At 57.3% G+C, this 12,220-nt stretch overlaps 2 protein-coding genes and 1 long non-coding RNA gene across 6 annotated transcripts in view; 1 reads left to right on the forward strand and 2 right to left on the reverse strand.

Annotated features, from left to right (window-relative positions):
- KIF17 (kinesin family member 17) overlaps positions 1-12,220 on the reverse strand; it is a 46,947-nt gene that overhangs the window by 10,960 nt on the left and 23,767 nt on the right. For both annotated transcript variants that reach the window (XM_061148084.1, XM_061148083.1), the window contains exons 7-11: positions 10,604-10,751; positions 7,626-8,164; positions 6,826-6,906; positions 5,373-5,572; positions 1,187-1,418 (exon numbers count right to left, since the gene is read on the reverse strand). In XM_061148084.1, the coding sequence (XP_061004067.1) occupies positions 1,187-1,418; positions 5,373-5,572; positions 6,826-6,906; positions 7,626-8,164; positions 10,604-10,751 (1,200 nt within the window). The remainder of the gene's footprint in view (positions 1-1,186; positions 1,419-5,372; positions 5,573-6,825; positions 6,907-7,625; positions 8,165-10,603; positions 10,752-12,220) is intronic.
- LOC133060576 (uncharacterized) lies at positions 1,400-3,627 on the forward strand. 3 transcript variants are annotated; one of them, XR_009693782.1, is made up of 4 exons: positions 1,400-1,527; positions 1,979-2,130; positions 2,317-2,870; positions 3,097-3,627. It is a non-coding gene; the product is annotated as an uncharacterized LOC133060576 (long non-coding RNA). The 3 variants fall into 3 exon arrangements; XR_009693780.1 differs by having other exon boundaries at positions 2,317-3,627; XR_009693781.1 differs by having other exon boundaries at positions 2,376-3,627.
- Positions 3,771-4,518, reverse strand: LOC133060575 (elongation factor 1-beta-like). The gene has a single exon (XM_061148085.1). The coding sequence runs from the start codon at positions 4,461-4,463 to the stop codon at positions 3,786-3,788; it is 678 nt and encodes a 225-aa protein (XP_061004068.1). The 5' UTR covers positions 4,464-4,518; the 3' UTR covers positions 3,771-3,785.

Genomic DNA, 12,220 nt, shown 5'->3' on the forward strand with positions numbered 1-12,220 from the left:
CGCCTGCCTCGTTTTTTGGTCTCAGGGTACCTTGTTTTGGTGGGTACTTTTGGTTCCCTCCCTCCTCCAACAACTTGGGTGCTCAGTTGTTACTGAGAGTGCAGAAAAACATGACGTTATGCAGTAAACAGAAGACAGCAGATGTATCTAATCAACGACACTATTAAGAAACAGGAAGTGAAAATCAAAAAGCATTTCAGCAGAGGAAAGATCCCCCCAAAGCACAAGAACATGCAACCAAACGTTAAAAATATAACTCGACGCCCCAATGTGAATAGTTTCCTTAAACACAAATTCGCAGGTGTGAAATTTTCAAATCAGAAATCCAAAATCTTGAAATGGACAAAAGTGAAGAAGATGCCAAGTGGGACATTAATACAAAACCAGCAAAGATTTTTTTTTTAATTTAGATATGTAGACCAAAGTACAAGAAAGACCAAATTCAATTAAAGACATGAATCGTAGTAAGAAAAGGCATGAAAGTAGCCAAGAAAAAAAATTAAAACTAAAGACCAAAAAGTATCAGCTTTATGCTCTGGCAAGATCCCTTGGTTGCCATGCTGAGTGGGGATGAGGAGGGGGTAGCAGGCGGCCAGGGAGGGCGCTATGAGCCCCAGGCCACCTGGAAGATGCTCTGAAGGCCACGCAAGTGTAGGTCACAGACGGCAGAACCTCGTTTCCCTCCAGTCCTCTCTCCCCATGCTCAGCCATGTGGCCGCCTTTCTGTTTCCTGAACCACGGACCGCATTCCAGGCACCGGCCTGTCTCTTCCCCTAGACCGCTTTCCACTAGGTCCCACCTGTGTGGTGTCCTCCTATCTGAAGTGGCCCCGGGAACTTCTGGGGTCCTGCTAACGCTCCGAGCCACACACACACACCACTACTGCAGACATGAACCTGTCACCATGGCCGCTTCCAGAACAGGGCGTGGCACACAGCAGGCACGGAATGCAGGCAAGGTTCGAGACCTGGCGAGAACGGCCACCTAGAGCGCCTGCCTGGGGCGGGGCCTGCCTGGGGCGGGGCCTGCCTGGGGCGGGGCCTGCCTGGGGCGGGGCCTGCCTGGGGCGGGGCCTGCCTGGGGCGGGGCCTGCCTGGGGCGGGGCCTGCCTGGGGCGGGGCCTGCCTGGGGCGGGGCCTGCCTGGGGCGGGGCCTGCCTGGGGCGGGGCCTGAGCCCGGGCCTCACCTTCCTCTGCATCTTCTCCAGCAGCTTGCTCTTGGCCCTCACTTCCTCCTGGATGGAGTCGTAGACGTTGAGCAGCACCCAGTCCCCGCTGTCCTCGTCCGAGTTCTGCAGGGCCGCCACCAGCTGCTTCTTGCGCTCGTCCGCATACCGCTTCCGCCGCCTGTGCTTCTCCTTCAGGTCCTTGTTCTTGGCTTGCTCCCCCCCGACCACCTGCTGCTCCAGCAGCTGCAAGCTGCCGGCGGGGAGGAGAAAGCAAAGGTGACAGAGTCTGCCGATCACTGAGCACTGGCTGTCCAGCCTGATCGCCCCGACTCCTTCCAACAACCCCACTTCACAGACAGGTACACTGAGGCCCGGGGAGGTGACTGCTGTTGGCTCGGGGTCAGACCCAGCGTTCCTGCCGGCTCTACCCAACTCCAAGCCTGTGTGCTCAGCCGGCCGGCTGGTTCTCCGCACGGGAAGGGCGAGTCTCCCTCCGCCCAGGGCTGCCCCACCCACATCCGGGTGCTGGTGGTCCTGCCACAGAGCAAGGTCCCGGCTGTGCTCCCAGAGAACCTGCAGATCAGAGTACCCCTGGGTTGTGGGGAATGTTCCTTACGGTCAGTGCATAATGTTTCATCAGGGACACGAATAGTTCTTTATTTTTTAATATTTATATCTAAAATGCTAAAAAATGTTTATAGAGTTTTGCCTTTTAAAAGCACAAATTTGAAATAACTATAAAGGCTCAAGTGGAACTCCTCACTCTACTAAAGCACCACAGAAGTGTTTTGACTGTCCCTCTTTCCAAAGGGATGTAAGGGTCGGATAACTAAAGGCATGACACGGGCTCATAACAGGATAGGAGACCACGCTCAGGGAAAAGAAGGGAACCACGCAAACCCAGCCGCCAGGGCAGACCTGCTTCAGGCTCAGCTCTGAGCTCAACAGCAGCCGGGATACAGGTGAGCCACGTCCAAGTCGCTGCTCTGCTTAAAATCCTTCTAGGGTCCCCATCAGGATGGAGCCCAAGCCCCGGGGCGCGCGCGGAACCCTACCACCCCTCCTTGCTCCAGCTTTAACCCGGGGCAGCTGCTTCTCCAAACACCCAGTCTGTCTCCACCCCCGGAACCCACTCTGCGCCACCTCAGCTGTGCCCTGTCCCTCGAATGCCACCCCTGAGACATCTGTCCTGCATACCTTCTTCGAGGGCCCCCTCTTCTGAGAAGCCCTCCCTGACCACACTCCAGACCACACCGTGAAAACCGCCACCTGTGCTGTTTCTGTGTGCCCGACACCAAGCTGCTGCCTCTCAGGGCGTCGTGTCGTGTGACCCTCACAACACGCTTCCCAAGCGGGCACTCTCGCCGTCACCCACTGTGCCCGTGAGTAACTGGGGGCCAGAGAGGTAACCTCAGCCCAGGTGGCGGAGCTGGGAGACGGTGGAGGCAGACGGGAACGCAGCCAGTCTAACCGTTCCAGAACCTGACTCCCCCTGGACCGAGAGCTTCTTGAAGGCCAAGGTGATATCCCATCCATGCTTGCGTCCTGATGCCTGGTACATAGTAGATGCTCAGTCAGTGTTTGAACCATAGTCTGTGGGGCCAGGAGGAGGCTGAACCGCTGGCTGTGGGGCTGACTCTGTCCTGCAGACGGGCCTGATGGCAATCTCATTTACGGAAGTGAGAACCAAGGCTCAGAGATGGTAAGTGACTTGCACAAAGCCGCACTGCAAGGGAGGAAAGTCCAGCTGGGCAGGCAGCCCCAGGGGGTGCTGGGAGCGGCGGTCCCTAGAGGGAGCACGTCTTCCGCGAGGGAGGGACTGGAGGCGAGGCTGTGTTGTTGATGCGCCAGCCACCCAGTGGTGTCTGACTCTTTGCGACCCCATGGACTGTAGCCCACCAGGCGCCTCTGTCCATGCAATTCTTTAGGCAAGAATACTGGAGTGGGTAGCCATTCTCTTCTCCAAGGGATCTACCTGACCAAGGATCGAACCTGGATCTCCCACATTGTTCAGGTCAGTTCAGTGGCTCAATCGTGTCTGACTTTTTGAGACCCCATGGACTGCAGCACGCCAGACTTCCCTGTCCTTCACCAACTCCCAGATCTTGCTCCAACTCATGTCCATTAAGTCGGTGATGCCATCCAACCATCTCATCCTCTATCGTCCCCTTCTCCTCCTGCCTTCAGTCTTTCCCAGCATCAGGGTCTTTCCTAATGAGTCAGTTCTTCGCATCAGCTGGCCAAAGTGTTGGAGCTGCAGCTTCATCATCAGTCCTTCCAATGAATATTCAGGACTAATTTCCTTTAGGATGGACTGGTTGGATCTCCTTGCAGTCCAATGGATTCTTAAGAACCTTCTCCAACACCACAGTTCAAAAGCATCAATTCCTCAGCACTCAGCTTTCTTTATGGTCCAACTCTCACATCCATGCATGACTACTGGAAAAAAACATAGCCTTAACTAGACCAACCTTTGTTGGCAAAGTAATGTCTCTGGTTTTTTTTTTTGTTTGTTTGTTTGTTTTTGGGTTTTTTTGTTGTTGTTGTTGTTTTTTGGTTTTTTTTTGTGTGTGTTTCTTTCAAACTTTTATTTAAGGGCACTGATCCATGACAGATGTTAGATCTTCTTGAACGCAGCCACATCCATAGACTGTACATACTCATCGAAAGCAGTGATCTGCTCCTCCAGCATGTCTGTCCCAACTTTGTCGTCTTCAACTACACACTGTATTTGAAGTTTTTTAATGCCATACCCAACTGGAACTAGTTTAGAAGAGCCCCAGACCAAGCCGTCTGCTTGAATGCTTCTGACACACTCCTCTAGTTTTGCCATATCGGTCTCATCATCCCAAGGTTTCACATCTAATAAGATGGAAGACTTGGCGACAAGTGCTGGTTTTTTGGCTTTCTTTGACTCATACTGGGCAAGGCGTTCTTCTCTTAGCCTCTTGGCTTCTTCACTTTCCTCCTCATCATCAGATCCAAAGAGATCAATGTCATCATCATCTTTACTATCTGTAGCTCCACTTTCTGTGGTATCTTCCACATTAGCAGGGCCATACTTGCCCAAAGCTTTCTTCACTCCTGGCAGGCTGGCCTTTTCCTTCTCATAAGATTTGATGTGATTATACCAACGGAGGGCATGACACAAGTCGGCAGGTGGTGGGCCGAAGACAGCTTCAAATACTGCCACATCTGCTTGTGATGGCACATACCCCTCTATGTAACTCTTGTCCGCCAAGTAGTCGTTGAGCACCTGGAGGCCAGCGGGGCTTTTCAAGTCTCCAAAACCCATGGCGACGGCTAATCTAGAACTGGGAGGCAGTCAAGAAAAAGAGGCGCGCAACCGGTGAGCGCCCAGCGCAAAGAGGAAAAAAGGATGTCTCTGTTTTTTAATATGTTGTCTAGGTTGGTCATAGCTTTTCTTCCAAGAAGCAAGCGTCTTTTAATTTCATGGCTGCAGTCACCATCTGCCGTGATTTTGGAGCCCAATAAAGTCTGTCACTGTTTCCATTGTTTCCCCATTTATTTGCCGTGAAGTGATGGGACCAGATGCCACGATCTTAGTTTTCTGACTGTTGAGTTTTAAGCCAGGTTTTTCACTCTCCTCTTTCACCTTCATCAAGAGGCTCTTTAGTTCCTGTTTGCTTTCTGCCAAAAGGGTGGTGATATCTGCATGTCTGAGGTTATTTCTCCCAGTAATCTTGATTCCAGCTTGTGCTTCATCCAGCCCGGCATTTTGCTTGATTTCTGCCTCCCACAATGTAGGCAGATTCTTGACCATCTAAGCCACCGGGGAAACTCTGGAGGCTTGGCTGGGACCCCGGGGAAAGCCTGCATCACCTGCCCTGAACTCCTGAAACCTGCATGGTGGCCCGAGAAAGCCAGGCAGGGACTGTTGCCTCCCTCCCTGGGAGTAGCTGCTCCCCCCACAAGCGTCTGATGGGATCTGGAGGCACCTGAGCCGCTTCATGAGCGGAGAGCCCTGCCACCCGGCTGACCGCATGCTCCCACCCCCCGCACCGCTCCTGGCGAGGACCGGGCCCCTGCAGCCATGTCTGGGGGAGGGCTGAGTGGGGCTCAGGAAGGATCTCTGGGCCCCACCATCCACCCCTGGGCCCGGGGCTCCCTCCTGCCACTGCGGGGTCCCACCACGCCCACCCCCTGCCCCCCGGGTCCCACTGCTCCGGGCTCAGGTGCTTACCGGGCGAGCACCTGCTGTTGGTCCACGGTGGGCAGGAGGTCATCGGCGAGCGCAGCCACGCCCTCCCTCCTTGCACCGGCCCCGGCCAGCAGAGACCGGGACTGAGCCTCCAAGGCCGCCAGCGCGTCAGCCTGGGCTTCTGCGATGGGCTCTGCCGCCAACACCAGCTCCTCCGTTGCCCCCGGGCCCAGGTCAACCTCCTAAGCGCAGTGAGAAGCCAAGATGGAGGCGGGGGCCAACTCCTCGGCACGAGCTGGCCGCAGCCTCAACCCCAGCTGAGGCGGCCCTGGCGGCCCACGACATCGACATCGCCACGAGCTCGGGGACACCCATCATTAAACACATGCACCTGGTCAACTTCCCGCCACTTTTCTGACCAACACCCCCAAAACAGCCCCCAGCTCGCTCTCCCTCCTGCCCCTTACCATCTAGACACCACACAGCAGCTAGGGCAATTTTTGTTTTTTGGCCTTGCTGTGCGGTTGGCAGAATCTTACTTCCCCAGTCAGGGACTGAACCCGTGGAAGCAAGCCCCCTGCGGTGGAAGCACAGTGCTATAACCACTGGCCCACCAGAGTTCCCTGGAATTTTCTTAAACTATAAATTGATCCTTCGCAGACCCCCCATCACATCTGCAGTCAAAGCCAGTTTCTTCCACAACCTGCTGCACCCCCGGTGCCCACCCCCTCCTCCCTCGCCTGTGCCCTGCCACCCCCCAAACCCCCATCCATCCCGCCACTTCCCTGACCTCCTTTTCTGGCACTGAGAACCGTGAGATCTTTCTGGCCACAGAAATCTGGCACCTGCAGCCCCCGCCCCCCACCGCCGGCTCGGTGCTCTCTCCCCTGCCGCCCCGGCCCCTTCTTCCTGCTTGAGTCCCACATCTCAGTGTCACCTGCTGCCCCGGGGACCCCTGGCCTCCCCGTGTGCCCTCTGCCGAGAAGCTGCAGGCTGGCTCCTACCCAGTGATCAGGCGCAGAGGCCAGCAGGTCGCTTTCTCTCTCCACAAACGTGGGCAGATTTAAAGTCTTCCTCCGGCTCCCCTTGGCTGGTTGTGTTTTCTGAAGCAGAAATGGCGGGAGGTGGGGTCTGAGAGCAGCAGAGCTCAACACGCCAACCCGCCCCCCACCGCCTCGGGGGTTCTCTGCCAGCGCTTCTGTGGTCCTCGTCCACCACACATGCTGGGCCTCTGTGCTTTAGACCAGGGTTCCACCGCTGAGCAAAGGGTGAACATCACCCTGGAACAGTGACCTCTCGTTAAATCAATAAATAGAGAGGTGAGGACTCCTCTGATTTGCACGCTGCTTTGTGCTGGGAGAGGGCCGGGGGTACTGTCCCCATTTTATGGGTGAGAAAACTGAGGCCAGAGAAGGAGGAGCGGCGAGAGCATCCCAGGAGGAATCAGGCCCCTGGAGCTTCCACCCCCCACTCAGGGCCGGGCGGGGGCACTCACAGTCCTGGGCGGGAGGTCCTCAGCCACCGCAGCTTCAGACCCGAGGTCAGCCGGCTCCAGCAGATCTGTCAGGGAAGGGTGCTTGCAGGAGAACAGGTTGGGGGAGCAGGGGTTGGGTCAGGATCATCCTCTGGGGCCCCGCCCCGGCCTTCCCGCCAGCTCCCCGCCTGTTCCCCAACCCCGCCTGACCTCAAAGGACGCGGGTGTCAGCATCCCCATTTAACAGATGAGGAAACTGAGGCCCAGAGAGGTCACACAGCTGAGTGACGGGTAGAGCTGGGATCTGAAACCGGGACTCTATGATTCAAAGGCCTGTGCTCTTTAGACCCACACAATCTCATACACAGAGAGAGAGACAAAGGGAAGGAGGGGAGAAAAGAGAAAAAAAGAGTTTTAAACATAAAACAGAGGGTTGAAAAGGGCGAGAAGGCCGTCGACCCGGAGGCAGGATGGAGGAGAAGCAGCCCCTCTGGACCCCTGGGCGGCCCCTGAAAGGTAGCCAGACTCTCGCGGAACCCCCGCCTCCGCTATGAGAACAGGAGGGCTGTCGCGACGTGTAACCATGGCAACCAGCAGACGCCCGACCTGGGTATCCCCGTGTCAGCAGAACAGGGGCCCACCCGGCGTCGCCTGGGATCTCATCCCGACCTTCCCACTGGTTTACAGAGCCTTAGCCAGAGCTCCCCTTTCCCAGGCCCCTAACCCTCGAGGCGCAGTCACGCCTCAGGCCCCTCTGCGCCCGCGCCGGAGCTCGGCCCTCCCCTGAACTCCCGCGCGTCAACCCGCGTGACGTCAGGTACCTGCGTGGTCACCTTGGGGACGTCCCCCGGGGGCACGTCCGGCCCGGACACCGTGGAGGAGAACCTGGCCAGCTTGGCCGCCACCTCGGCGTAGGGGTCGTACAGGCCGGGTAACAGCTCCAGCGCCATCAGCGGGGGCTCCTCCTCCAGCAGGGGCTCCGCGGCGCCCCTGCCGGCATCGTCGTCAGGCAGCAGGTAGCGGCCCCGGGCCTCTGAATCAGGCACGGAGAACTCCAGGCCGCAGGGCTCCTCGGGCCCAGAGAAGGCCGTGCAGACCGAGTTTTCTCCCAGCGTGGAAGACTCATCGGACCCCAGAGACGCCTCGGACTTGGAGGCTGCCAGCTTGGGCAGCTCCTCAAATCCGGAGGAGACCTGAGCCTTGAAGGAGCCCTCACCGGGCAGGGGGTCAGGCATGGAGTAGATCTCGGGTCTCTCGGCCATCTTGAACTCCAAAGGAGGAGAGTACTCCGAACTGCTGGCAAACTCAGCCCTGGACAGGACCTCAGCCTTGTAGAGGACTTCCGCCTTCAGGACAGCCTCTGCAGGGAGACACCTTCCTTTAGCTTGTTACAGGGTGGACTGGGGCGTAGGGCAGCCCTTCCTTGGAAGCTGGCCGCAGGCCCACCATCTTCAAGAGACCAACTTTAGAGTCAGAGCCTCCAGGCCCCCAAACGCTGACTTCCCATGTCTGCCCCTCAGAACTCAAGCCCTATCTCCTTCCACCTCTTCCAGGAAGTCCTCCCTGACCAGCTCCATTCTCTAACCGCCCCAGCCATTAGGGGCTGGACTCTTAACCCCTGTGCCTTGGGTTTGCTCTTTATACATAAACTGGCTGTCCTGCCGGTATTATTGCCTCGAAGGCAGAGAGCTCCTGACCCAAATATTTTAACTAGTTGTTCTGCCGGTATTATTGCATCTAAAGGAGAGAGCTCCTGACCCAAAGATTTCACACCCAAGACCCTCAGGGCCCGCTCCTGGCGTAACCAGCTCAAGGCCCTTGTCCACAGGACAAGCTAGAGCCGTGGGGGTTAAATGAATGCTGCAGATGAGTATTAGCGAGGCCAAATAAAATCCCTCAGAGGCCTGATACTCAAAGTGGGCTGGAGGGAACACTCTCCAGGACAGAAAGTGCTAGAACCTGCTCCTCGGCCTTCCCCTGGGGCTACATCTCCCTGCCAGCTGGGGTTGGGGGATGAGTCCACGGGCCTCCTGCTGCAGCTCACGGGCAGCTCCTTCGGGTCCATCCACTCCTTTGTTACCGTGTCCTGGGCCCCCCCGAGAGAGCCCCGATGTCCCCTTTGCTAGGGTCGCTAACTCGCCAGCTCAGGGGTCCCCAACGCCCAGGAGCCGGGCCACGCGGCCGAAGGAGAGCAGCGAGTGAGTGAACGGAGCTCCACCGGCCGCACCCCATCGCCTGCGTTACCGCCTGGACCACCGCCCCCTCCGTGGAAGAACTGTCTTCCACAAAACCGGTCCCTGGTGCCGAGAAGGTTGGGGACCGCTGTACAGAGCTCACGGCCTGAACCTTTCCAAGCCTTGGTTTGCACACCCGCCGAGTGAGGAAGCAGTGAGTCCCAACTCACCCAGGGCTGGCAGGGGGTGTGCCTACCTACCCAGCACCTGGAACACAGCAATGCCCCGTATACGGGACCAACGATGTGAAACCGTCATCATTACAACGTGGAGTTTATGGTATTTATGGGCTTCCCTGGCGGCTCAGATGGTAAAGCGTCTGCCTACAATGCAGGAGACCTGGGTTCAATCCCTGGGTTGGGAAGATCCCCTGGAGAAGGAAATGGCAACCCACTCCAGTATTCTGGCCTGGAGAATTCCATGATCGGAGGAGCCTGGGGGGCTACAGTCCATGGGGCCGCACAGAGTCGGACGCAACTGAGCAACTAACACTTATTGTGAGTACTAGGAAGTCTGGGATGCCTGGCAGCACAGGGTGTTTGAAAGATAGCAGTGGGATGGAACATTCTAGAGTGTCAAACAGCAGACAAAAATTCCCAGGTAGGTAAAAGCTCTTGCTAAGGATTGCCTCAGCAGCAGAGACATTACTTTGCCAACAAAGGTCCGTCTGGTCAAGGCTAGTTTTTCCAGTGGTCATGTATGGATGTGAGAGCTGGACTGTGAGGAAAGCTGAGCACCAAAGAATTGATGTGTCTTTTTTTGTTTGTTTGTTTGTTTGTTTTGAATTGATGCTTTTGAACTGTGGTGTTGGAGAAGACTCTTGAGAGTCCCTTGGACTACAAGGAGATCCAACCAGTCCATCCTGAAGGAGATAAGTCCTGGGTGTTCACTGGAAGGACTGATGCTGAAGCTGAAACTGCAGTACTTTGGCCACCTCATGCGAAGAGTTGACTCATTGGAAAAGACCCTGATGCTGGGAGGGATTGGGGGCAGGAGGAGAAGGGGACGACAGAGGATGAGATGGCTGGATGGCATCACCAAATCGATGGGCATGAGTCTGAGTAAACTCCGGGAGTTTGTGATGGACAGGGAGGCCTGGCGTGCTGCGATTCACGGGGTCGCAAAGAGTCGGATGCGACTGAGCGACTGAACTGAACTGAAGGATTGCCTAGTTTGGGATGTAGTTGCCCTGGTGACAGATGGGCTCTAAAGTGGAAAAGAGACTAGAAAATGCAGAAACCGGGGGAAGGGACTTACCCGTGAAACTTGGGTGATATGCTGCCACTCTAAGTCAGCCTTGGGCGGGGAACCCAGGCTGCGGCCAAGGTGATACGATGATGCAGGGCTGTGGGTGAGGACGCTGACCCCGGGATCAGACTGCTGCAGTCAAATCCCAGCTCCGCTTTAAAAGCCGTGTGACCTCGGGGAAGTTCCTCACCCTGTCTGGGCCTCAGTTTCCTCAACTGTCCAGGGAGGGCGATGGAGGTGCCTGCCTTGCTGGGGCCCGTCGGCGGGGGCCGGGGGCAGCAGGCTGGGCTCCCTCCCGCCTGGCGGGGCCGGCCCACCTGTCTCCATGCGCAGGTTCTGCTCCAGCGTGGACAGCTTCACGTCGTATGAGTTGCGCATGGCGGTGATGTCCTCCTCCAGCCGGGCCCTGGACTCCTGCTCCGCCTCGTAGTCGGCCCTCAGCCGGGCCAGGCGCTGCTCGTACTCCTGGAGAGGCGGGCGGGGAACAGGGGGGAGCACTCTATCACCGCTTCCAAACCCGGCTTTCGGGAATCCTCCTCTGTCCAGCAATCCAGGAAACGCAGCTGAGCCCAAGGAACAGAATTCAGATTATCACTCTGATAATCTGGGGTGATTCCTGGCTGGGGAAGACCCTTCTGAACTTTCGTCTAAGCATGTTTTAACACGCTAAGAACACTGCCTGTGTGCTAAGTCGCTTCAGTCGTGTCTGACTCTCTGCGACCCCGTGGACTGCAGCCCGCCAGACTCCTCTGTCTGTAGGATTCTTCAAGCCAGAGTACTGGAGTGGGGTGCCGTTTCCTCCTCCAGGAGATCTTCCTGATCCAGGGATCAAACCCACGTCTCTTACGTCTCCTGCATTGGCAGGCGGGCCCTTTACTGCTAGCGCTACTTGGGAAGCCCGTATATGTGTCTATAATCTAATTTCTCCACAAAGCAATAGATCACAAACACCTTTCTGCATCAACAAATACAGTTTAACCAAACCCATCAAAGACAAATCACTATACTTCTGCTTAGCCACCCATCTTCCCCACCACCACCAGTTCCTGCCCAGACCTGGTTCCCCGCCTCTACTCTCACTCCAGACCTTCCTCCACAGGGCAGCTCTGTGTCCATGGATCATGCTTCAGTGGCCTCCCATGGCTGAGGATAAAATCTAACTTCCTCCAGTCGACCTCCAGTCCCCAGTGACCCGGACAGCCCACCCCATCTGTCACACTTGGGCACGCCAGCCCCTTTCCACTCCTCGGCACACCCACTCCCCCGACCCCCGACAGCCTCAGGCCCTCTGCGCTCGCTCCGAGGCAGGTTCACCCCTTCGGGCCTCAGCTCAGCGACATCCGCTCAGAGAGGCCTTCCGTGAGCACCCACTCGGGAGATGCCCGCCGCCACTCTACGTCACTTTGCTCAGTTCTTCTTAGCCTGGCTCAGAAGTTCCAGCGTGCTCTGCACTTGTTTGATTATAGGTTAACCGCCCGGCTCCCCAGCCTGAGGGCGAGCACCGTGCCATCTTGTAGCCGTGATGCCGGGCACAGAGGGGCCCACGCACCACCGAGTTGGCACATGCGTGAAGCAGGACGGCTGGGCGGACGGTCCAGGCGTCTGGTGTGAGCCCCCGGGGAAGGCCGGGCCTCTGTGAACTCACGACACCCTGTGAGCCGCGGCCTTCCGGACAGGGTGGCCCTGCAGCGGCAGTGAGCCGGGGGGCGCGACAGGGTTAGAGGGGGGAGCCCCTGCGCACGCCCAGCCGACCCCCGGGAAGTACCGGACCAGCGCAGACCCCCAGCATGGCACAGCCAGCCAGCCCGGGCTCTCAGAGCGGGAGGGACAGACCATCATGAAGACCTAGCGGTTTCCGCAGCACGGCCGAGGTGCCACTGACCCAGGGAGGGCCCGGCTTGCCCAGAACCACACGCAGCTCCTGGCGGCCCCTG

This window comes from Dama dama, chromosome 8, assembly GCF_033118175.1.
Source record: "Dama dama isolate Ldn47 chromosome 8, ASM3311817v1, whole genome shotgun sequence".
Classification (NCBI taxonomy): domain Eukaryota; kingdom Metazoa; phylum Chordata; class Mammalia; order Artiodactyla; family Cervidae; genus Dama; species Dama dama.